Source organism: Podarcis vaucheri, assembly GCF_965113315.1.
Source record: "Podarcis vaucheri genome assembly, chromosome: 1".
NCBI classification, from domain to species: Eukaryota; Metazoa; Chordata; class Lepidosauria; order Squamata; family Lacertidae; genus Podarcis; species Podarcis vaucheri.
This window is the reverse complement of record NC_138759.1, coordinates 117,650,291-117,672,321: the sequence shown is the minus strand read 5'-3', so window position 1 is coordinate 117,672,321 and position 22,031 is coordinate 117,650,291. Positions and strand designations below refer to the sequence as shown.

General features: G+C 41.3%; 1 protein-coding gene across 11 annotated transcripts in view; it reads right to left on the bottom strand.

Moving 5' to 3' along the window:
• The window catches only part of PDE11A (phosphodiesterase 11A), a 155,866-nt gene that overhangs the window by 83,571 nt on the left and 50,264 nt on the right, over positions 1 to 22,031 (bottom strand). For 9 of the 11 annotated variants that reach the window (XR_014222011.1, XM_082232795.1, XM_082232798.1 and 6 more), the window contains exons 3-9: positions 17,750 to 17,839; positions 16,435 to 16,575; positions 13,373 to 13,437; positions 9,709 to 9,847; positions 5,217 to 5,292; positions 4,623 to 4,690; positions 204 to 296 (exon numbers count right to left, since the gene is read on the bottom strand). Coding sequence is in view for 10 of the 11 variants with exons in the window: in XM_082232795.1 (XP_082088921.1) it covers positions 204 to 296; positions 4,623 to 4,690; positions 5,217 to 5,292; positions 9,709 to 9,847; positions 13,373 to 13,437; positions 16,435 to 16,575; positions 17,750 to 17,839 (672 nt within the window). In the remaining variant the exon portion in view is untranslated. Of the gene's footprint in view, positions 1 to 203; positions 297 to 4,622; positions 4,691 to 5,216; positions 5,293 to 9,708; positions 9,848 to 13,372; positions 13,438 to 16,434; positions 16,576 to 17,749; positions 17,840 to 18,238; positions 18,810 to 18,838; positions 19,060 to 22,031 lie in introns of those variants that run through there. The other 2 variants (XM_082232797.1, XM_082232796.1) reach the window with 2 other exon arrangements.

Sequence of the window (22,031 nt, the reverse complement as noted above, 5' to 3'; positions counted from 1 at the left end):
TTGGAAAACACATCATCAAGACTGGATAGGAAACAGAACAAAGCTAACTTTCTCTCTCTTATGTTGAGGAGCACGGGGAGCTAGGCAATAAATTAAAATAGAAATGCATGCATCTTATTTCTACGGCAGGAAAGATTAAAATACAAATAATAAATATATCAATTCTTCCTCCTTAGTAAATGTTGATTTACAGTGATACTCACATCAAGAGCCACAGATTGTTTTGCCCAGGATTTATTCACTTGGTCATACATTATTGTATTGTTGATGCCCAAGCCACAAAATATGACAAAAGCCTAGGAAAATAAATAAAAATTTGTAACATGTCATCTCCAGAGATCAACATTGGTTTATTTGTTAAGAAGTTCTTTAAACACACAATTCTCTGGGAACCTAAGTCAGATTGTTAAACATAAGGCAAAATAGCCATGACACCAACACAATGGTATTGTTAGCACATTATGTTAAGCTATAGCTTATTTCTGTTGTCTGAACAACACCTAAATCCAGCCCAGGAGCAGATGAACCACAGACGAACAGCAATGTGGAACCATGTTTTTTTGTTGGCTTGCAAAATGGTGGTTACTTTTAACTATGGTTTGGCATTATGTTCAAACTGAACCATCTATAATAATAATAATAATAATTTATTATTTGTACCCCGCCCATCTGGCTGGATTTCCCCAGCCACTCTGGGCGGCTTCCACAGAAACCAAAAAACACTAAAATATCATACATTAAAAGCTTCCCTGAATAGGGCCGCCTTAAGATGTCTTCTGAATGTCAGGTAGTTGTCCATCACCTTGACATCCAATGGGAGGGCATTCCACAGGGCGGGCGCCACCACCGAAAAGGCCCTCTGCCTGGTTCCCTGTAGCTTCGCTTCTCGTAATGAGGGAACCGCCAGAAGGCCCTCGGCGCTGGACCTCAGTGTCCGGGCAGAACGATGGGGGTGGAGACGCTCCTTCAGGTATACTGGGCCGAAGCCGTTTAGGGCTTTAAAGGTCAACACCAGCACTTTGAATTGTGCTCGGAAACGTACTGGGAGCCAATGTAGGTCTTTCAAGACCGGTGTTATGTGGTCTTGGCGGTCGCCCCCAGTCACCAGTCTAGCTGCCGCATTCTGGATTAGCTGTAGTTTCCGAGTCACCTTCAAAGGTAGCCCCACGTAGAGCGCATTGCAGTAGTCCAAGCAGGAGATAACTAGAGCATGCACCACTCTGGCCAGACAGTCCGCGGGCAGGTAGGGTCTCAGCCTGCGTACCAGGTGGAGTTGGTAGACAGCTGCCCTGGATACAGAATTGACCTGCGCCTCCATGGACAGCTGTGAGTCCAAAATGACTCTCAGGCTACGCACCTGGTCCTTCAGGGGCACAGTTACCCTATTCAGGACCAGGGAGTCCTCCACACCAGCCCGCCCCCTGTCCCCCAAAAACAGTACTTCTGTCTTGTCAGGATTCAACTTCAATCCATTAGCCGCCATCCATCCTCCAACCGCCTCCAGGAACTCACACAGGACCTTCACCGCCTTCACTGGTTCTGATTTGAAAGAGAGGTAGAGCTGGGTATCATCTGCATATTGATGGACACCCATTCCAAACCCCCTGATGATCTCTCCCAGCGGCTTCATATAGATGTTAAAAAGCATGGGGGAGAGGACGGAACCCTGAGGCACCCCACAAGTGAGGGCCCAAGGGTCTGAACACTCATCCCCCACCACCACTTTCTGAACACGGCCCAGGAGGAAGGAGCGAAACCACTGTATAACAATGCCCCCAGCTCCCAACCCCTCTAGACGGTCCAGAAGGATGTTATGGTCGATTGTATCAAAGGCCGCTGAGAGATCCAGCAGAACTAGGAAACAACTCTCACCTTTGTCCCTAGCTCGCCGGAGATCATCAACCAGTGCGACCAAGGCAGTTTCAGTCCCATGATGAGGCCTGAACCCTGAATCTAATTTAACAATGGGTTCCCCTCCGCCCCACTTCAACCCAGACGCTTGTCAAGCTATAGAGGCAAATGGCAAAGGGTGGAAGAAAACAAAACAAACTTTGTTGCTACAAGGAAACAGTTTTAAGAACCTGTAAGTCTAGATGGGACTCTGGGTGGTTTATTACATTGTGCATGCAATTGTTATATTTTCCTGATAAGGGAGATTGTGAGAAATTGTAGCCAGATATAACTAGCAAGCTTAGGCCTAGTTAACGCATGAAGGGGTTAAGATCACAGAACTGTATTCTCAGACTCAGCTAAGTCATGTCCTCACGTGGAAGGAAGGTAAGTTTCCTTGTTTATTCATTCTCCTTTCACCCTGTGAACTCAGTGAGATAGGATGCGCCTGAGCTTGCTCACTACAAGCTCAGAATACATGCTTATTTATAGTTACAGTGATACCTCAAGTTAAGTACTTAATTTGTTCCGGAGGTCCGTTCTTAACCTGAAACTGTTCTTAACCTGAAGCACCACTTTAGCTAATGGAGCCTCCTGCTCCTGCCGTGCCACCGGAGCACGATTTCTGTTCTCATCCTGAAGCAAAGTTCTTAACCTGAGATAATATTTCTGGGTTAGCGGAGTCTGTAACCTGAAGCATATGTAACCTGAAGCGTATGTAACCCGAGGTAGCACTGTATTAGATTATATTTTGTATGCCAAGATTTCTGCCTGTGTTTACTGTATGGAATAATGCATGAATCTGACCTTTGGAGTTTGTAAGTAAAGCATGTAAACTTACCAAGCATTTAAACTTACTTGTTCATTGCAAGAGGGACAGAGAGGGGAAAGCACTGTAAGGAGCTAGAATTTAAAAGGTCTAACATTCCCACTGCGCTGCATGATTCTGTGTTTTAAAACTCTGCTGATGGGTCTCTCTCTCTCTCTCTCTCTCTCTCACGCATGAGTTTACTTGTTCTGCGATTCTGAATGTAGGCATTCAGCACATTCTTTTATCAATCACCCCACACAGGTGATCTGTATGTTCCCCCTCCCCCAGGAGAAACAAGATATGGGTTAGTGTTATGTATAAATTCACTTATAGCCTGTGGAATTCTGTCAGTATTGTGTGAGATAGTTGAAAACTACCCATTAGTCTAAAAGGCTGGCTGATGCAGTACTGCAAAAAAATATGTATTACCAGTTGAAGCAGTGTGCCTAGCAGCAGGGAAAACTAATATGCAGCACAAGACAATGGTCAATTCATATACAGAGCATCTCTGTTACCACAAAGCTATGGCTCTGGAGATCTACTGCAAAGCACTGTGGATAATAACAAGAGAGATGGACCAACGATCCAATTCAGCATCAGGCAACTTCCTGTGTTCCTAAATATACAAGTTTTTACGTCCAGAGTAGTTTGAAATTAACCAATTCTATCTGATTAGTTATTCTCAAATTACAACTATTTTTGGAGGTAATTCTCCATCCTGGATTCAGTACTATCAACTGAAACATTTTCTAGCCTACAATTTTAGAACTGGAATGATGGAAGCAAAAACATCTCTGTCTGAATTACTACTATTTGAGGTGAAGAAACTGTAGAGGAAGAAATGGAAAGGGTCCTTGTTTTAGATCTATCATGCTCTTATAAGCTACAGAGTGGAAATTGAAAGCAGTAATTTTCAAACTAAATGGAATAATACTTCGGGAAGTGATATTTCAGATTCTGTTTGGCACTTCATTTTTACAAAAGGCCCTGCAGCCTCTCCATGTAGAAAACTGAAGGGAAGCCATTACAAAGGTCCTTTAAAGCTCCATCTCATCTGGCGGAAATATATAATAGTTACTGTGAGAAATGCTGGAAATGTTAGAAATGTTTCCATACTTGGTGGAGCTGCAATAAGACTGAGAAAGTCTGGAAGTTGTTACCAGGATCATTATCAGGATTAATAATTCTCAGAATGAAGCCTAGCCACCCTCACAAGAAAATCCATTCTAGTACTTTCACTGGTATTCATTTAGGAGTAAATGTAAAATAAGAGCAGTACGAACATGCCTTTTTGCGTACAACACAAGTGTAAAGGAGACTCCACTTGCAGAAATACATAGGCTGTATTCCAGCCGAAGTTTAGCAAATCCCGTTGTTATGAACAGGAGAATTGCAATCCAAACCTATATAAATTTGTTGAGAAGCAACTCCCAGAGTGTTCAGTGGAGCGCAATCTCAAGTAAATGTGCAGGGGCTGAAGCCTTAAAGGAAGCAATTACTTCAGCCCTGCTGAAACAAATAAACATCAATGTCAAAGCTGGATTGTGTCCATTACAGTGGTGCCCCGCAAGACGAATGCCTCGCAAGACGGAAAACTCGCTAGACGAAGGAGTTTTCCATTTTGGAGGTGCTTCGCAAAACAAATTTCCTATGGGCTTGCTTCGCAAGACAACAATGTCTTGCGAGTTCCTGCTGTTTTTTTTCCTCCCCCCCTTTTCCAAGCCGCTTATCAGCTGATCCGATCAGCAGATGAGCCGCTAAAAGCCGCTAATAGCGCTAATCCTTCAATGGGCTTGCTTCGCAAGACGAAAAAACCGCTAGACGAAGAGAATCACAGAACGGATTCTTTTCGTCTTGCGAGGCACCACTGTACCTGTACCGCTCAAGCAGAAGTCCCTGCTGCAAACTTAGCATTTCTCACCTCAAAGAGTCGCTGGTCGGCATCGTCGAACGGTTTCCCATCAAGCCTATTCAGCACTTGAGCTACTCCTGTGGAAAGTTAGCAAACATAGTTCATTTTATACATTAATTCGTAGCTCCTTGTATTGTAGTAGTTACTGGCTTATTTATCAAAACTGTATGTGTCAGCTAAACCAAATGGGGGAAACTCTCTCCTATGCCTGGTCACATTGGCTTAATTAATTAGGCTGTTAGCTGGGCTGTCTTAAATCCTGTATCCTACGAATCTTAAGGTCAAGACATTATATAGTGAGCATATCTCAGTATTTTACAGCTGAACTAGAAACAGCTAAAAATATAGAGAGGAGGAAAGCAGTAAAAAACAAACAATCAAACATTATAGCTATTAAAACATGCAGATCGTTACAATAAAAACATCAAAGCACCAGCTCGTTCCTTAAAAACAGTCAGTTACCAAAAGCCTGTTGGAACAAAAAGTCTACAACTGCAGGCTGAAAGCCAACAAGTAAGAAGCCAGCCAATGTAACTTCTCTAAGGAGGGAGTTCTGAAGTTTAACAGCACAACCACATTAGTCATTATTGAGTGATATCTTACCAATTATTTGGTGACTGCTATTCCATATAGGGACACAGAGAACAGATCTTATATGAAAGCCAGAAATCTGGTCAGCCTAGGACATGAAAACAATACAATTAGTGACTAGCATGGTATATGACTTAGCATTTGTCCAACACGTCTAGCAAGTGATATGCTCAAAAGGTTGCATTACTACAAACCAAATGAAATTCAAATACAGTACATGTATACAGACTGTACTACTTCCAAGCTCAAAGTGAGCAGGATTTCAACCCTTGACCCTTACATTAGCCTATATGGGAAATTGTCCAAATACATAGAAGGATCCAGATCTGCAGGCACATAACTATGCATGACTGCTAGTTAGTGCATGAAGGGGTTAAGGATCACAGAGCTGTACTGCTGGATAGGCTCAGCTAGATCTGGAAAGGGAGAAAGTTCAGCCTTTCTACTTCCTCTCTCTCCCTCCCTCTCTGCACATCATGCAATCCACCAAGGAAGACATGTGTAAGCTTGCTCCCAAGCTTTGAGCATGTGTCTCAAGAGTATTTTGCCTGTATTATCTTTGCTGCTGCATGGAATGATGCATGACCTAAGACCTAGAATCTGTAAGTAAAGCGTTTTAAACTTACTTAACAGTGTGTGGTCTGCTCATTGCCAGAGGGGTAATAAGAGTTCAGCTGCTGTGTACAGCTGAATAGGATAAGAAAGATCCAACAACCTACATTCCTAATGCTTCATTGTGCTGCTTATTTTTGTGAGTAATACTGTATTACTGGGGTTCTCTGTGTGCTAGCCCCACATTTTGAGTCCAGGCACTCAACTGTTTCTTTTTCACGTTCACTCCCACATGGGTCCACAGGGATTCATATATTTTTCGTCCCACAAAATCAAGGCTTGTTCTGTATGTTTATGAGGGCTCAAGCAGGCTCAGATTAACCTTCCTTCCTTCCAAAACAGGCACACAGCTTTCTAATTTTCACTATATTCAGTACCAAGAGCCATATAACAATCAATACATTAAACCCAAAATTTATATGGAGAAGCACCAAGCTTAATTGTACCAAATCTCCTCCTTCCTATGTTATCTAGCAAATTACAAAACTGGTCGGCTCTATAGAAAGCCAACAGCAGGCTTCCTTCCCAGAACAGCAAAATGAAGGGTGTATGCCCCCCCCCGCCCCAGGAATCCCTTGAAATTTTTTGATTACTATGTAATGCATCTAATTCATATTTGTTTCACACTTACTTTATTCTGCATAAATAAATAAATAAAAATGCTGCTTTAGTTTACACAGAGAAGGAAATATGTGACACATGAGGCAGCAATAGTTAATGTTTGCCCCTGTTTTCATAGATATTTAATCTCTGAAGTCAGGTTTTTGGAGAAAAATCACTTTATTAAAAAATAATAATCATAATCTCTTATTGAAGTAAGATAAGAAATGTGCCACAGCATTTCCTGTCACATTTTGTTTTTCTTCATGTTTTTCTTATACTACTTTCAAATTGAAAGTAAAATTCTGACACCTTTTTACTTCGGTGCTTTTATTCATTCATTTGTTGTCACCCCCTTCCATCAAGTGTTTGGGGCAGCTTACAAGGTGCAAAACGCAATGAAATAATTTTAACAAAGTGCAAAAAGCAGCAATAAAACAAGCACTATTTAAATAAGAACTAATTGAAAGAGAAAGCAGCAAAGTCTAAGCTGGAAAGCTCTTTACAAACAGCAAAGTCTTTCACTTGTTTTAGTTGGAGTGAACTTGGTTGTATTTTCTGAGTCTCTGTGGGTTATGTCTTTTTACCATCTCATTTCCCCCCACCAATGTAATGATTGCCTTAGCAAACACAGATATTACATGCTAAGCAGAACATGCTATATTAAATAACTACAAAGAATATGGCATGTGTTGCTTATGCGTATGTTTTGGCATTAACTGCATTTCTGAAAAGCTGAATAAATTAAAACCCACTATTTCCACTGTAAATTAGTCCTGGGAGTTTATCTAGAATATATCAGTTTTTTAAAACATGACTGTGATGACCTGGAAGGCGTTTCTTGACAGGTTTTATGAACTGAAAACTTTGTAAAATACAGTTTCAGTTGGAATAACACCGTGTACACTGTTCTGAGCTTTGTGGAGGATGAATAATATACAAATACAATACAAAAATATTACCTACAGTGGCTCTAGGGCACTGTGATGTCACCATCTAATTCCCTGCACTATTTTAAAATTTGACTTCCCCTTCAGATTTTATGCCTTTCAGTATAAATCATCTCAAGCCTACATCTCAGAATATTCTTTCTGAGGTATGCTACAAAACCTATTTATCTAAAAACTATCATTTGAAGCAGAACACATCTCCTGTTAATGTACATTTTATTAGATTTTGAATACTTTACATGGTTGTCCAAAATCTAAAGATCAAGTCTAAAGAGGAAGAATAAATTTGTAAGTTAATAAATGTGGAAAGAGTTTTCAATAACAGCCAAGCAGTCTTGTTGTTGTTGTTGTTTTGTAAAGCACACTATTGGATGCTGAGTGCAGTCACATGTTGACTTTTAACAATACTGGGGCTGCTCTGAGTATGCCCTGTGTTTTATTTTATCTACCTAATTCTCTCCTTCCAGCAATCTCGATAGCATTGCAGTTGTGATAGTTAAGCCTCTGACAAGTGCAACTGCTTAGGAAATTTAGTTATTCTCAGATTGGGGTTATCAACATGGTGCCCACAGGCAATCAGACCCCCTCCCCCATGTTAAACCACTCAATATTTACATTTTTAGAATTGAGTTCTTTGGGGGAGGCTACTTTTTGACATTTGGAATGTCTGTTTTTTGGTGGATGGTGTCTGATTTTTGTCTGGGGGGGGAGTTGTAGATCTTTTCTGCCTTCTTTGGGGGGAGCCTGGGTATCAGCAAGTTTTTATTCTGTGAAATGAGAATGTTGTGGTGTGGACAATAAATGTGTCCCCATGCCCCAAAAGGTTGGATACTCCTGCTCTAGGAACTGAAGTAGTTTGCAGTCCACCGTCTATGAGGCAAGGGGAAGTTGTTAGTTTGTATGGTATTAAAACTTCACACAAGTGCAGTCTGGGAGCTGGGGGGGAAATCCTTAAAGCAGAAAAAGCAATAGGCAGGGATCCCAGAGGCAAGCATGTTAAAGGAAGAGTGCAGGTAGTCCAACAGAGTTAAGAAAAGGGAGACTCAATGAAGCAATGGAAAATGAGGATTGGGGGAAAGGGTACAGGAAAAGTGGAAGTGGGACAGCAGGGATGGATCAGAGGGGAAGCTCTGAATAAACCTCACAGAACGGAAGATTCTGAAAAGCTCTATAGTGGAGGAGAGGGCGGAAGGAGTATTAGGAAGGCTGCTCAAGACAGGGTGGCTGAAGGAATTGGTAAAAAGTAAATTGTGGCCTCAAAAGCAGTAGTCTGCAGAAAAGGTGGCTGGTAGACACATGGAGTTGATGAAATGCAGAGGCATGGTAAAAGGACTAATGTAAGATTGCTCGCCCGAAACTGTTCGACCCCCTTCCAGTCTCCGATTCAAATACTCAGGGGGGGGGGGGCTGATTCCCACTGCCCAACATGGGGGTGTGGGGAGAACACTCACTTTGAGGGCCACGCTGGGCTAAGAGATAGTGGAAATGGCTCCCACATGGGAGAGGCCTGCTGTGCATTTTCTCCTCCTTCCAGTTGTTTCAAAAGTGAAGATACTGCCTGCATACACACTGCAGCATCTTCACGTCTGAAACTATCAGGGGAAGGAGGGGAGACCTGGTGGGCCTCTCCCACCTCCCTTAAGGGGTGAGTGCCCCTTGAGGGACAGGGGCAGAGTAGTGAGTGGAGGAGGGACGGGGTTTAAACCAACAGAATCAAGGAAGGTACCTGTGGGGCTGTGGCAACCCAGATTTTTGCTCTTTTCAATCTTAGCCTGGACACTCACATTTGCTGTGACTCGGCCCACCCCATCTCTAGAAAGCAGGACTGGGAGAAAGCTAGGGACCTAAGAGAGGAGGGGCTGTATGCTATTATTAGTAGGAAGGAAGTGGGAAGACTTGCTGGTTTGGTGGGCTGGGAACTATGGGCTAAAGGCATGTAGGATGTTGCAACTAATGAGAATGTGGGGAGCCCTGGTTTCTATTTTCATTGCTGGTTCTGAGCTTACTAATCCTAAAGAGACAAGGAGGGCTGAAAAGAAGTGAGGGTGGGAGCAGAATTAACTATCTGAATTAACTATCCAACGATCTGGTTGCAAGTATGCAGCTATTACCACAAAAATGACTAAACCTAATGGAATAAAGTTAATTCAGAAGAGGGAGAGAGAATAATAGGGTTATGCCAGCATCTGATACGTTGATAAAATGAACACTGAGCCGGCAGAGCAATTTATAAACATGATTCAAATCACAACGGAAGGCATCGGATATAATGGAAGTAGCTAAGATTTTGTGATTTAAGATAATACAGAGGTGTGTAATTATGTAGGTAGAGGATGCCTTACTTCTGCATCAAAGCGAGGATCTTGATATGCATCGCTGATGTTCACTGGGAGTCCCGTGGAAGCTACGAGTTCAGCAATACTATTATTTACTAGCCAGTCTGAATAAGATGAAGACGGTTTCTCCAAACTGTCTTTGAAGCTATCATAAAGGCAGAGCAGAGGAAGAAAAGGGTATAGTCACTGTTGCTTGAAAGCCCATCTTCATAAGTCTGGAAAGCATAGCCTTATATCAGGATTACCTATAAAAATTCAGAGCAGCTCAATGGCATTAGGAACAGAATAATACATCCGTTTTATTTATATGCTTATTTCCAGTATTTATTTATTTTTTAGAGAAATGAAGGATGTGATCAAAGCGGCTAAACAAGGAAATTTCAATAAATATGCAAAAAGGTAAGAGTAAAATAGGACACTGTGGCTATGTAAAAAAGCAGACAGAACTCAATTAACAGCAACGGACAGATCCTGAAAGATGAATCCCGGGAAATGTTTGCTGAAATAAACCTGGGCCGGTTTGGATGATATATTTGGAGTGGTGCAGCCAAGCACTGGTCCGTTCATCTTCCTCGCAGCATATATGAGGGTGGCCCAAGGTGGCCGGCCTAAAATATTCTGCTCTCTGGAGTGAAGGGCAAGATGGCACCTTTCCATTCCACATACACAAGCTGACGAGGTTGGCAGCTGAATCTTGAAGGACAGCATCTTCCATTGAACTTGGGGGCATCATGCTAGATAAGAAGGCATGAGGCAGATTGCACTGTACACCAAGCTCTGTCCTCCAACACCTTACACCTGCTCTGTGCCCCCAACTCTATGTCCCTTACTTATGAAGTTGACCCACTTGAAAAAAAGGTCTTGACATGCTGTCCCCATGTGAACATGCAATGTGAGGCTGGAGACTGCTACACCAGGAAGGGCAGTGTGCTCTCACTCTCCTCCATGCAACAGGCCAAAAGATATCATCCAAACTGACTGCAAAGGGGCCAGGTAAATTTCTCACGGGAGACTGTTCAAAACGACAGATTCCATTGCTGAAAACATCTAATTGCAGGGGAACTCAAAGAAGCAGAGAGTTTCCTCTTATGGTTATTTAGAACGCTTAGTATTGAGTCTCGAGATTGAGAATTGTAAACCAACGTAGACTGTAGAGCAGGGGTTGCCAGCCTTTTTGGACTAGTAAGAACATTTTAAGAGTGCTGGGGGCACCAATCACAATGGCTGCCATGGAGGCGGCATGCAGTAACGTAAAACTGGAGTGAACCCCCAGTGTTTTAAATAATGCTTCACTGCTGAGGTTGCGTAAAAATAAAGCGCAACCTCAACATTTATAGAGTGAAGTAATATTTAAAGAATCCAGATGGATGAACACTGCAGACTCTAGCATGCTACCAGGGTAGTGCTGACATTTATCTCATAGAGGCTGCATCCTTAGAGGACACTTTCTCCATCTTCCTTATAACTGAAGGTGATGATGGGGATTGGAACACAAGGGTTCTGCATCCCTATTTTAAGTCAATGCAGAATGCTTAGAATTCTAATTGGAGTGTACAGTGGAACCTTGGTTGTCAAACATAATCCGTTCCAGAAGACCATTCGACTTCCAAAACGTTTGACAACCAAGGCGCAATGGGTGATTGTCAATTTCAGTGGAGAAAATTGAGAAACGTGCCTCGGAAGCCGTTCTACTTCTAAGATGCGTTCGAAAACAGAAGCAATTACTTCTATCTTTTCAGCATTTGAAAACCAAAACGTTCAGCTTCCGAGACGCTCGAAAACCGAGGTTCCACTGTAGTACTATGGTACAGAATAACTCAACTCTTCCATTAATTTAATGCCATTTCAAAATCACATTCAAGGCTGTTACCTAAATTTCTTTTTTAGCAACGTAACACAAGCAGCTCAATTCACAACCAAATTAAGGTGAAGTGTCTGGATCTAACTCAATTTGCATCAACTCTTCAATGGAACAAATCAGAACTCATTCCAAGTAATGGGAGGCTTCATGACGACATCCTCAAAGAAATCTCTGTTTACAGTCAAAACTTCAGCAAAAGTCTAAGATATGAGCCATCATATGAACAGGGGGATGAATAAGCAACATCATATTCAGCTAATTTTGTAAGTTAAAAGTAAAAATAAAATTGAAAAAACTGAAGGAAAGCAACATAAATTTTCTAACTGTTTTGAATAAAATACCATGACTATCAGTCTCAGAGCAGAGCATACTGAGACAAAAGAGAAATGGCTCAGCAACAAAGCAGCTGGATCTATCAGCCACAGAAAAGGGAATAATTTTTAGCTAGCTGCATAATTCTCCATAGACTGGTGTTCTCTGTTTAAAAGGAAAAAGTTTTATAAATAAAACTTAGTTAAAAAGAAAACAGGACAGCAAGTCTTAGAAAAATCTCACTCACATGGTTCTCAGTTCGAATATCAAAGTTATACAATACATGCTTTGATAGCAGTATAACATCTAAATGTGTAAAGGTGCAGAAACGAAGCATCTTGTTAAATGTTTTCAGTTTATTTCAGCAGCTTCAGGAACACCGAGGGGAAAAGAGCCTTTGAGGGCAAGGTTCCAATTACCAAAGCACAGAACTCATAATTGTGTATCTTGCAAAATCCATCATGAAGCGGGCAGAGATTTAAAGCGCACAGCATCAATTAATATCTTGACATTATTATATGACAGGGGGATTATGTGTGACAGGTTTTAGGAGCAGCAGAATGCATCCAAGTTAACAAAACAAGAAATAATTCAAGTGGGGGTTCAAACAGTAGGCTGCCTAAACCTCAAGCAAATTTGTGCTTATTACTACATGCTTACTGCTGCAACTGATTCCATCCAGATGCTGTGGATTACAGATCATATCACCCCTGACCATGCTGATAGGAGCTGGAACTCAAAACTTCTGGAAGGCACCATGTTGGCTACTCTTGCTCTAGAGATATTCTATCAAATGAGAGTTTCTTTTAGATTCGGGTTTCCAAAACTTGGGTCTCCAGCTGTTGCTGTACTACAACTCCCACTATCCATAGTTAACAGGACCTATGGTCAGGGATGATGGGAATTGTAGTCCCAAAACAGCTGGAGAACCAAGTTTGGAAACCCTGTTTTTAGAAGGTGGTTCATCTGAATTTGGAGGAGAGTCAATCTATGTTGAACATACTTAGCAATCAGGTTTGTACTTTCGGTGTACTGTCAGCTCCTTACTTTGAGTAGACACATAGTGTTGGTGGCACAAAGTGTTTTCCATCAACTTAGGTTGCTGCATTAGTAGCAACTCTTCTTGAGAGAGGTAACCTGATCACAATAATACATTGTCTCGCATCACCAGGTCTACTGGTTACCATAACTTCTTGTAGTTTATGCAGGTAAACTATATACCTGGACCATCTGAGAAAAGTGTTATTTTCTCTGGTACAGCATATTGTAAAATGCAGTTACTTAAAAGAAACAGCACAAGATGGAGGAAGGGAAGTCCTGCTAATTTTGTGCAACATGTAAGAAATTGTGAAATAATCTAATTGAATTGAAAATATATTAAATTCAGGCCTTTGTGGGGGGGATCACTTTTATAAAACAGCTATTCATAGACAGTCCAACAATCAATGATTATTCATTAAATCATAATCGATTGCAATATAAAACATGAGATCTAACCTATTCTCTGCATCTGCACTGCATTTTGGCGACATCAACTCGAAGGATTTGGTGAATTTCACTACCTGTCATGGTAAAACAAATACATATGAGTCTCAGATTCCCCCCCCCCCCCGACTTTTTAAAAACACAACAGTGGAAAAACACATGTTCAAGTGATAAAACAGTAAGCACAAAGCAACTCTCTATGCTCACTGCAAAGAGCCCACTTTCCCCAATTAAATAATGCTGAGTAAATGCAAAACTTGTTGACTGCAAAATGATTGCTCATATAGATTAGAGTCACAACTCCAGATCACGAAGTTTACCTCTATAGCATTCTTTTTCACTTTAATGGCTCTCATGGTGAAGCATGTTGAATATTTTCCTTGTTTTTCCCCAACCATGTTTTTGTAATTAATTCGTATTTTGTTCATCCCTAGCTAGCAGGAAAAGTGGTCACAGATGATGGGAGAAACAAGTTTGGAAAACCCTGGTCCAGGGTTGCCTTGGAAACTCACTGTTAGTTAAGAGACCCATTAGTGGCTTGCAACCTGACCTAAGTTCTCATCAGAAGCACTTCTACCATACAAAACTAGGGTATAAAAATGAAGAAGTGTATACTTATTAGGGTTTTTTTGGTGGTATTAAATTATGAAATACCAATAAATAATTAAAATTAAGATGTACCCTAAGTCTGGAAAGTTTTAAGATTATTGGAGTAGACCAGGGATGGCGAACCTGTGGCCTTCCCAGTGTTGTGGGATTCCAATTCCCATCAGTCCCAGCCAGCAAGGCCAATGGTCATATGGATGAGGGAAATTTCACTTGAGGATTATGCAAATTGCCTAGATGGGCCAAAGGTTCAGCTCAGTGTAAGGCTCCATCATGCATCATTAGAGTCAAAATGATCCACGCTGTAACATAAACGTGCTCCTTGCCTTCATGTAAAAAAGAGATATGGGATAACTTTTAAAGAATCAGATCTTTAGGATTTTGCCAGTTCTAACACTGAAGAAGCCTACTGCAGGTGCAAACTTAAAAGTGTATGAAATAAATAAATACAAACTCTGGTGAGAAAATTCAGATTATAAACTTTCACAGTGCCAGCTTACTCTTCAACATCAGGATGATAATCATTACACTAGTAGAGGAATATTCCCTGCCATGCAATCATTTTTTGGCAGCAGTCAAAATAGCAGACAAGAAGCCTATATTCTTATATAAGAATATAAGAGTCCAACTGAAACTAGTAGCTGCAAACTATAATGAAACCACCACAGGCAACAGGGATCTGAACACCAACCGATTGCTTAGCTGTAACTTCCATGCCTAAAAGACATTGTCAGGTGGTCTCCTCGGTACCGTCTGTTTCTTGAAGAACAGTAATACATTTACAAAGTAGTAGGCACAACATTCACCTTGCTTCTTACAAGATCTCACGATTCCAGCACTTGTCAATACAAAGTGAAGCTTGCTGCCTAGTTTGTCTCGGGGGTAATACCCCATCTATCTTCTGACAGCCACCTCCAGCAATCCTTTGGTTGCTTCCACATACTTGTGTTTTAACCAAATGTCACAGCACTAGTGGGTAAGTGACTGACATGCTGATTCAGAGCACCAATCAATCATAAATCACACTTTCAGGCAGAGAAAGCAAGGCAGTTCCTGTAGCAATCGTCACTGGGTGAGGGGTGGGGGCGGGGAGTTTGTTGCAGTCACTGTTATAAACAGTGATGATAGCTCAAAACACCATAAGGAGGAGTGAGAAAAAGCACTCTGTCTTGGGTGCTGTTATTTCTGTTACCATTGCTCCAAGCAGCAATGAAGGGGGGAAAAAACATTTAGGGACTTGGTAACACGAGGAAAGGTTGCATGCCATTTCTCTGTGCCACCCACCTAACCTACTAGTGAGATTTAACAGTCAAACCAAAGTCTCCAATCAGAGCACAGGGACAAGCCATTTTGGTGAACCAGAGTAAATCTCACGGGAATGTCTGGAGAATGCTCTGAGTGTTATCTTGGTGTCTGGTGTGAGAAGCAAACAACTCAGCTTGGCCTGGTTGGCAGGCTTGAGCTCCTGACTAAGTTAGTGACCTGGTATCCCTAAGGTCTTTGTGCAGACTTGGGTGAGAGCAAGAGCAGAAGGATTTGGGAACACAAAACTGGAGAAAGAAGCAGACAAACATGTGTGTCAGTCTCTGAAGATGTGCCTGCATTAAGATTAAGATGCTGGGACTTAACTGAGAATGATTTATGAAATATATTTTATTATATGCACATTTAGACTAAACGTGCTCAACATGTTTAAGAGAGAATGACAGCAGTCTGAATGTGCACTTAAAATACCACAAAGTCAGCTTCTCACCATGTGTGCAAAGGCACAACATGAACACGTACTTGCAATCATGAATGTAAGCAAGCCCCTGCACCTTTCCCTTTCATGAAGTCTTGTTCCTACTTGCCCAAGCATGACTACATCATTAGGAGAATGTGTTTCTGCCTTATTTACTGGCTACAGGGAGCCATCTATGGGTATAAGCTCTCCAACTTAGGACGACTACTGCTATTTATACACTGGTGTTTATGTCGCCTAAGGGTCTCCCTAGGGTATTCAGAATCTTGTTAAGAGCAGCAATAAGCATATGAGACCAGACAGAAGCACAGGCCAATAGAATAAGCCAGCAGAGGCCAACCACTTTGATCAGCAATGAGTCATATCCTATCAAATGAAGTATACCAAGGGGATTTTTTGTTTGTTTGCTTTAGAGGCAGGTGATTTTCCACCCTTGTCAAATATTTGAGCCCCCCCCCCCCCAAGTTGATGGGCATTGCCATTCAAATGGTGTGTGTGACCACATCATGCGATCGATTATGTGGAGCAGGGCTTACCACCCCACCCCAATTTTTTTGTTCATGTTGGCATCCCTGTGGGGGGAAAGTAGCAGAACTAGCAACTAAATTCTTTGGCAAGGGCAGCCAAAAGTGTGTGACCGCTGTACAAAGGTAAGCATTTTACTCTGTTGTTATATCTTCCAAGAGAATTTACCGAGTAGTAACCTGAAATCTGAAACACTACTTACTGGGGACTCAATGTCTTCGAGCAGCAATACCGAGCAGCGGTCACACTTTAGTAGAGTTTGGGCTCGGTGCATAATCTTCTTCACAATTTTCTCTAGGTCTGTCTGTTCTTCAAATAGATCATTAACCACCTCCAGCAAGGCCTACATACATGGGAGGGACAGCTATTACAATTCGGATAAATTATTGGACAATCCCCCCCCGAAACAAGACTTCTAAAAGTACCAGTTACTGCATAAAACTTACTGACTTTGTAATATGGGCTTACTCCTTCTAAATTAAATTTAGGTGCCCAAAATAGCAATGGGCAAATGTCCCTGTAAAAGATCATGGAAATCAGTGCTTTTGTTTGCTCATTTTCTCAATGGGGCCAGGATAAAAGGCTACTTCAGTGTTTCATGTATGCCTTAAGCTATACCAATTAATGGAATTGATTGCATTAGGACTCTATTTGTAGCGTCCTTCCTCCCAGACTTTCCTCAGACACACAGGTTCTTTTTGCCAAGATCTGTCCCTAGCCTTACATGCCAAACTACTTGATGTGTAAAGTTGCAATAAAGTTGTGTCCTGTTGCTCTCCTGAGTATGTGCCAGATCCCTAACCCCTGGCCTCCCGATTTCCTCACAAATGTCACTGACAAGATTCAGGAGGGGTGGAGGGGGGAATCAAAGACTCCCACTGAAATGTCAAAAATAATGACTAATTTTTTTCTACAGTAGTCAAGTCGTACAGAACACAAGAAAGCTCTTTGCAATGCTTGTGCATTGTGCTCTCATGAGTTGCACACTGTAACATCCTGGTAAAGCTTTTAGTGGTCAGCATTTAGCTCAAAAAAATGTTGGCATCATAATGTCAGCGGAAAGGAATTACTTTAGAATTACTACTGGTAGATAAAAAATTCAGGTAAAAACATCCGTAGCTGCAAGATACCCTTTGAATATGAAGCTAAAATTATGAAGAACAGGAAGACAGGAAATATATTTATGTACACTGCAATTCTAAGCATGTTTACTCACAGACGTTTCACTATGTTTATTCCTATGAAAGAGCACGTAAGATTGTAGCTTTACTCATACAATATATTCTTCGCTCTTGAGCAGCAGAACAAAATAATGCAACCAATGGCAAAATACATGCACTGATTAACAAAGCGATGTGTATTAAATGTATGTGTATTTTCAACAAAGTGTCAATGCTTTCTTTAGAAATAATAGTGATTTATCTTCAGTCACCTGACCTTTCATCATGTGATCATGCAGAGATAGCATATGAAGTAAAAGTTAGTAGCAGTGGCCCAAATTGCAATTTTTCACTTACTCTGCTTCTATCATACTCCTTCCTTGAAGCAGCAAACAGCTGAGCGTTAGATATGGCAATCCCACAAAATGGAAGATACATCTCCATTACCTGGAGCAAAAAGGAAGTATCAGCTATTAGAAGTTGGCATTGTAATTAGAAGTGCATCTTCAATCTAGTTCTCAATGAGGTTGGTATGCCTGTCCACTTCACACTGTAGGACTTATATGGTAAAAAACATTTCCCTTTCCCTCCACACACAAAATTAGGTTTTGGGGATAAGAACAGTCCAGAAACGAAATGGCTGCCTCAAACTTGTCACTGTGTGGTTGAGAGTTGGGTGGGCTTGTTTTAGAGCTGCACTTCAGGCAACAAATATGGCCACCAAAATGATTTGATCTTGCCTTATTTCTAAAGTTTAGGAGCTGGCCGCTTTTGAGGAACAACAATAAGAGCAGGGTTCCGGCTGTTGCCACCATTCTTAAGTGTGCCCCATATAAGGAAACATACACGGCTCAGTGGGAGAGCCTATGATTTGCATGCAGAAGATCCCTGACACCTCCAAGATAAGATTCCCTGCATGAAAGCTTGGAGAGCTGCTGTCAGTCACTACAGACTACATTGGGCTAAATGGACCAATGGTCTGATTCAGCAAAAGGCAGCTTCCTATGCTCTTATTCCCAGGGGTACTCTGGGAAACGATACCCTCATGTCCTGATTGTGGGCTTCCCAGAGGCATTTGACTGGCTCCTGTAGTAACAGGATTTTGGACTAGATAGGCCTTTGGTCTGATTTGGGGGGGGGGGAGGTCCTCTTAATATTATTGTGCTACATTTTTAGGTTCCCAATACCGCCCCATTTCAAAATTTCCCAACATATGGATACCGGCACGTCATGGAGAAATGTTCTAGCCTTGTCTTCTACACGATGAGCTATTTTGTGTGTGCGCGAAGAGATAATATGGGAGGCACCATCCAAATAGCGTTGTTTTTAACAAAGGTTTTTTGAGATGAAGAGCTGCCATGGCCCATGGCTAGGCTTGTATATGTATAATTTACCTTGTCACCAAAAAACATGCAACTTTAAAGCCATTTCATACATCACACATACCTTACATTATTGTCCCCCTGCCCCTCCAAAAACAACCATCTGCAATAAAATGATTGGCTTTCCAAATGGGTGTACTTTCGATGAAGAACACACACACTTGTGATACATTTCAGACGTACTGTATCACTCTGCAGAAAATGGTGGATTCAATTTTTAGTGCTGAGTTGAACAAGACTGGTGATTTATAAAGAACCCTAAGGATCAGATTTCAGCCAGTGCCCACGTTTTAACCTTTGCTCCTCCAATGGTCAAAGGATGGTTCAAAATAAAATGTTATTCTACAAATAAATTCTTATCTTGCAATTCTGCCATGACACATAATACTAGCAATACTAGATTACAGGTTCTTCAATATTTTATCAGGAGAAAAGAACTTCAGCTAAAGAATAAAAACTGTTCAACACTGTCCAGTACTTGATCCTTTTCACCTCAAAATATTCCTCTTCTTCTGCATGATTCTTTTTTATTCTAACCTCATGGCTATTAAAATAAATGAATAGGTTGAGAGTGGACTATTAAATCTAAATCCATATCCTTATAATTTAGCTAATATGAGACACCACAAAAGGAAAATACTACAATTCTATTCTTTCTTTTGCAGGAAGATTTGTTTTTACTTCCTTTGAAAGCTCTTTCAACAAAGATCCCATGCATTCAAACATCTTTCTTTTAAATTGGCCACCTCCTTATATTTATGGAAGAAATGTGCTCCTTAGTATTAACAAACATAATAAATGCAAATTCATTTACTTTTTCTACTGTATGAAATACAGATGAATTCAAGCACTTCAACTAAAGGATTAAGATGTTTTGTAGGTCACGTAGAGTTCTTGGTTAGTGATGATGCAGTAATAACTTTAACGATAATGATTATTACAAGAGTAATAATTTTAAACAGGAAGCATTCAAGCACAAAGCATTTATATATGGCATCTATTACATCAGCATAAGGGTACAAAAGACAAATGAGAAAACTTGAACTCTTTTAAAAAGCTAGAAAATCCCCAATTGCCGTAAGTTCCACCTCTGCAATTTGTACAGATAGATCATTTGAAGACCATGTTTTGAAATAGATAGCACCAGTGACTGTTATTAAATAATAATTATAACAACTAAAAACTCTAAAAGCAAAAAATAATACTACAAAAATACAATATTTTCTAAAAAGAAATCATTTGTAAATTTAATTCATTCTGGGTTTTAAACTGTCCAAAAATGCATGTGCCCACGTTCATATAAACAGTGCAGAATGCTTTACTGAGCACATGAATCCAAAGCCTCAGAATCAATCGCAATATGGTTAGGTGTGAACACTCAACCAAATCACATTACGCTTTGGGCATCTGTGCACGGTGTGTCTGGCAACCCTTACAAATCAAGGCCTCTGATCAAATAAGAGCATGACAGAAGTTTGTCCTTCGCAAACATATTTCTCAGGGGAGACCCCTATTTTTATTCAAAAAATAATCCACTACTACTGGTGGTTAAAGCTGTATCCTATGAGCCCTAAATCAGGCTTTACTGGTTTCGTATCAAGAGCAACATATGGCTGCATTTTTTATGTACGTATTCTGTTTTCATAAGGTTTCCCAATTCATTGTCTCTTACCTACTACAATATACCGTTCCATGTCCCTCATTCAAATCTCAGACACAAATTTACTGGATGCCCTTTGGCAAGCCACATAGGGAAGATGATGCTGTCCTAACATACAGATTGTCTTTAGGATGCTCAAATTATCCCCGCCCGCCCCACCATATAAGGCTGAATCACTGAAGGGTCACATTGCAGATATATTAGTCTTGATTCAATGCGCAGAAGGAGCACTTAGTACTTCTTTGGTACTCACACAAGTACTCTGCAACATCTGTTAGCACTTGAGCTAGCACCAAAATATCCTGTGGCACCAGTGGGGATGGGATGCCATTTATGGGGAAAGTACTTTCGATGGGTATCCTGAATCACAGCATCACAGAACTGCAGAGTTGGAAAGGGTCCCAAGGGTCATCTAGCCCAACCCCCTGTAATGCATAAATCTCAACTAAAGACTCCCTGACAGATGGCCATCCAACCTCTGCTTAAAAACACCCAATGAAGGAGAGCCCACCACCTTCTGAGGGAGTCCGTTCCGCTGTCAAACAGCTTTTACTGCCAGAAAGTTCTTCCTGATTTTTAGTAGGAATCTCCTTTCTTGTCACTCGAAGCCATTGGTTTGGGTCCTACCCCCAGGAGCAAGAGAAAACAAGCTTGCTTCATCTTCCATGGGACAGCTCTTTAGATATTTGAAGATTGCAGGCCATCAAATCTCATCTCAGTCTCCTCTTTCCTAGGCTCCTCGCCTCCAGTCTGCAGTGACCTCACCTGTTCTTCAAGAATTCTCAAAGATTATAGACAGAGGCTTTGAGATTACATCCGCAAGCTCCTTTAGTACCCTTGGGTGCAGCTCATCAGACCCTGGAGATAAAGTAGCTAGGTGTTTCCTTACCACCTCTTCTATCCCTGCCGGTTGGGCACTGCTTTCCTTTTGGGTGAAGACAGAGGCAATGTAGGTGTTGAGGAGTTCCGCCTTCCCTCTGTCACCAAGTAGCATTTCTCCATCTTCCATTTCCCATACAGGCCCTTTTCAAATCTCAAATGATCTGTAAGCTCCTTATGCATCCACACCGGTTTCTTTAGATGCCTCCCACTTGTTTTTCTTGTTAGAATTGTCTGCATTTGCGCTTTCAATATTTCACCTTTAAGAAACTCCCATCCATCTTGTACTCACTTCACTTTTCATTATTTCTGACCATAGGATCTCACCCAGTAGTTCCTTTAAAAAAAAAAAATCAGCCTTCTTGAAGTCCAGAGTGCATGTCCGACTAAACTCAGCTTTCCCTTGCCTCTGTATCATGAAACCCAAAAAGGCATCATCACTTCCTCCCACGCTTCCTAGTACTTCCACTTCATCGATTTGTTGCTAGTGACATCCTGTTTCGTCCTAATGCAAAGCTCTCGGATGAAGTTAGCCTGAATTTAGGGGCTGTGAAACGTTAGGGCTATTGGCAATGCTTCGCTCCTTCCTGAACAACTGGGCAGGAAGTGTATTTACAACAGCTTCAAATGACTTTATTTGTCTTCCTTCCCTTTCTTCAGGGTGATTTGGCGAAACGTTCGGAGAAAAACAACAACAACACAGAACAAATGGCTCAGT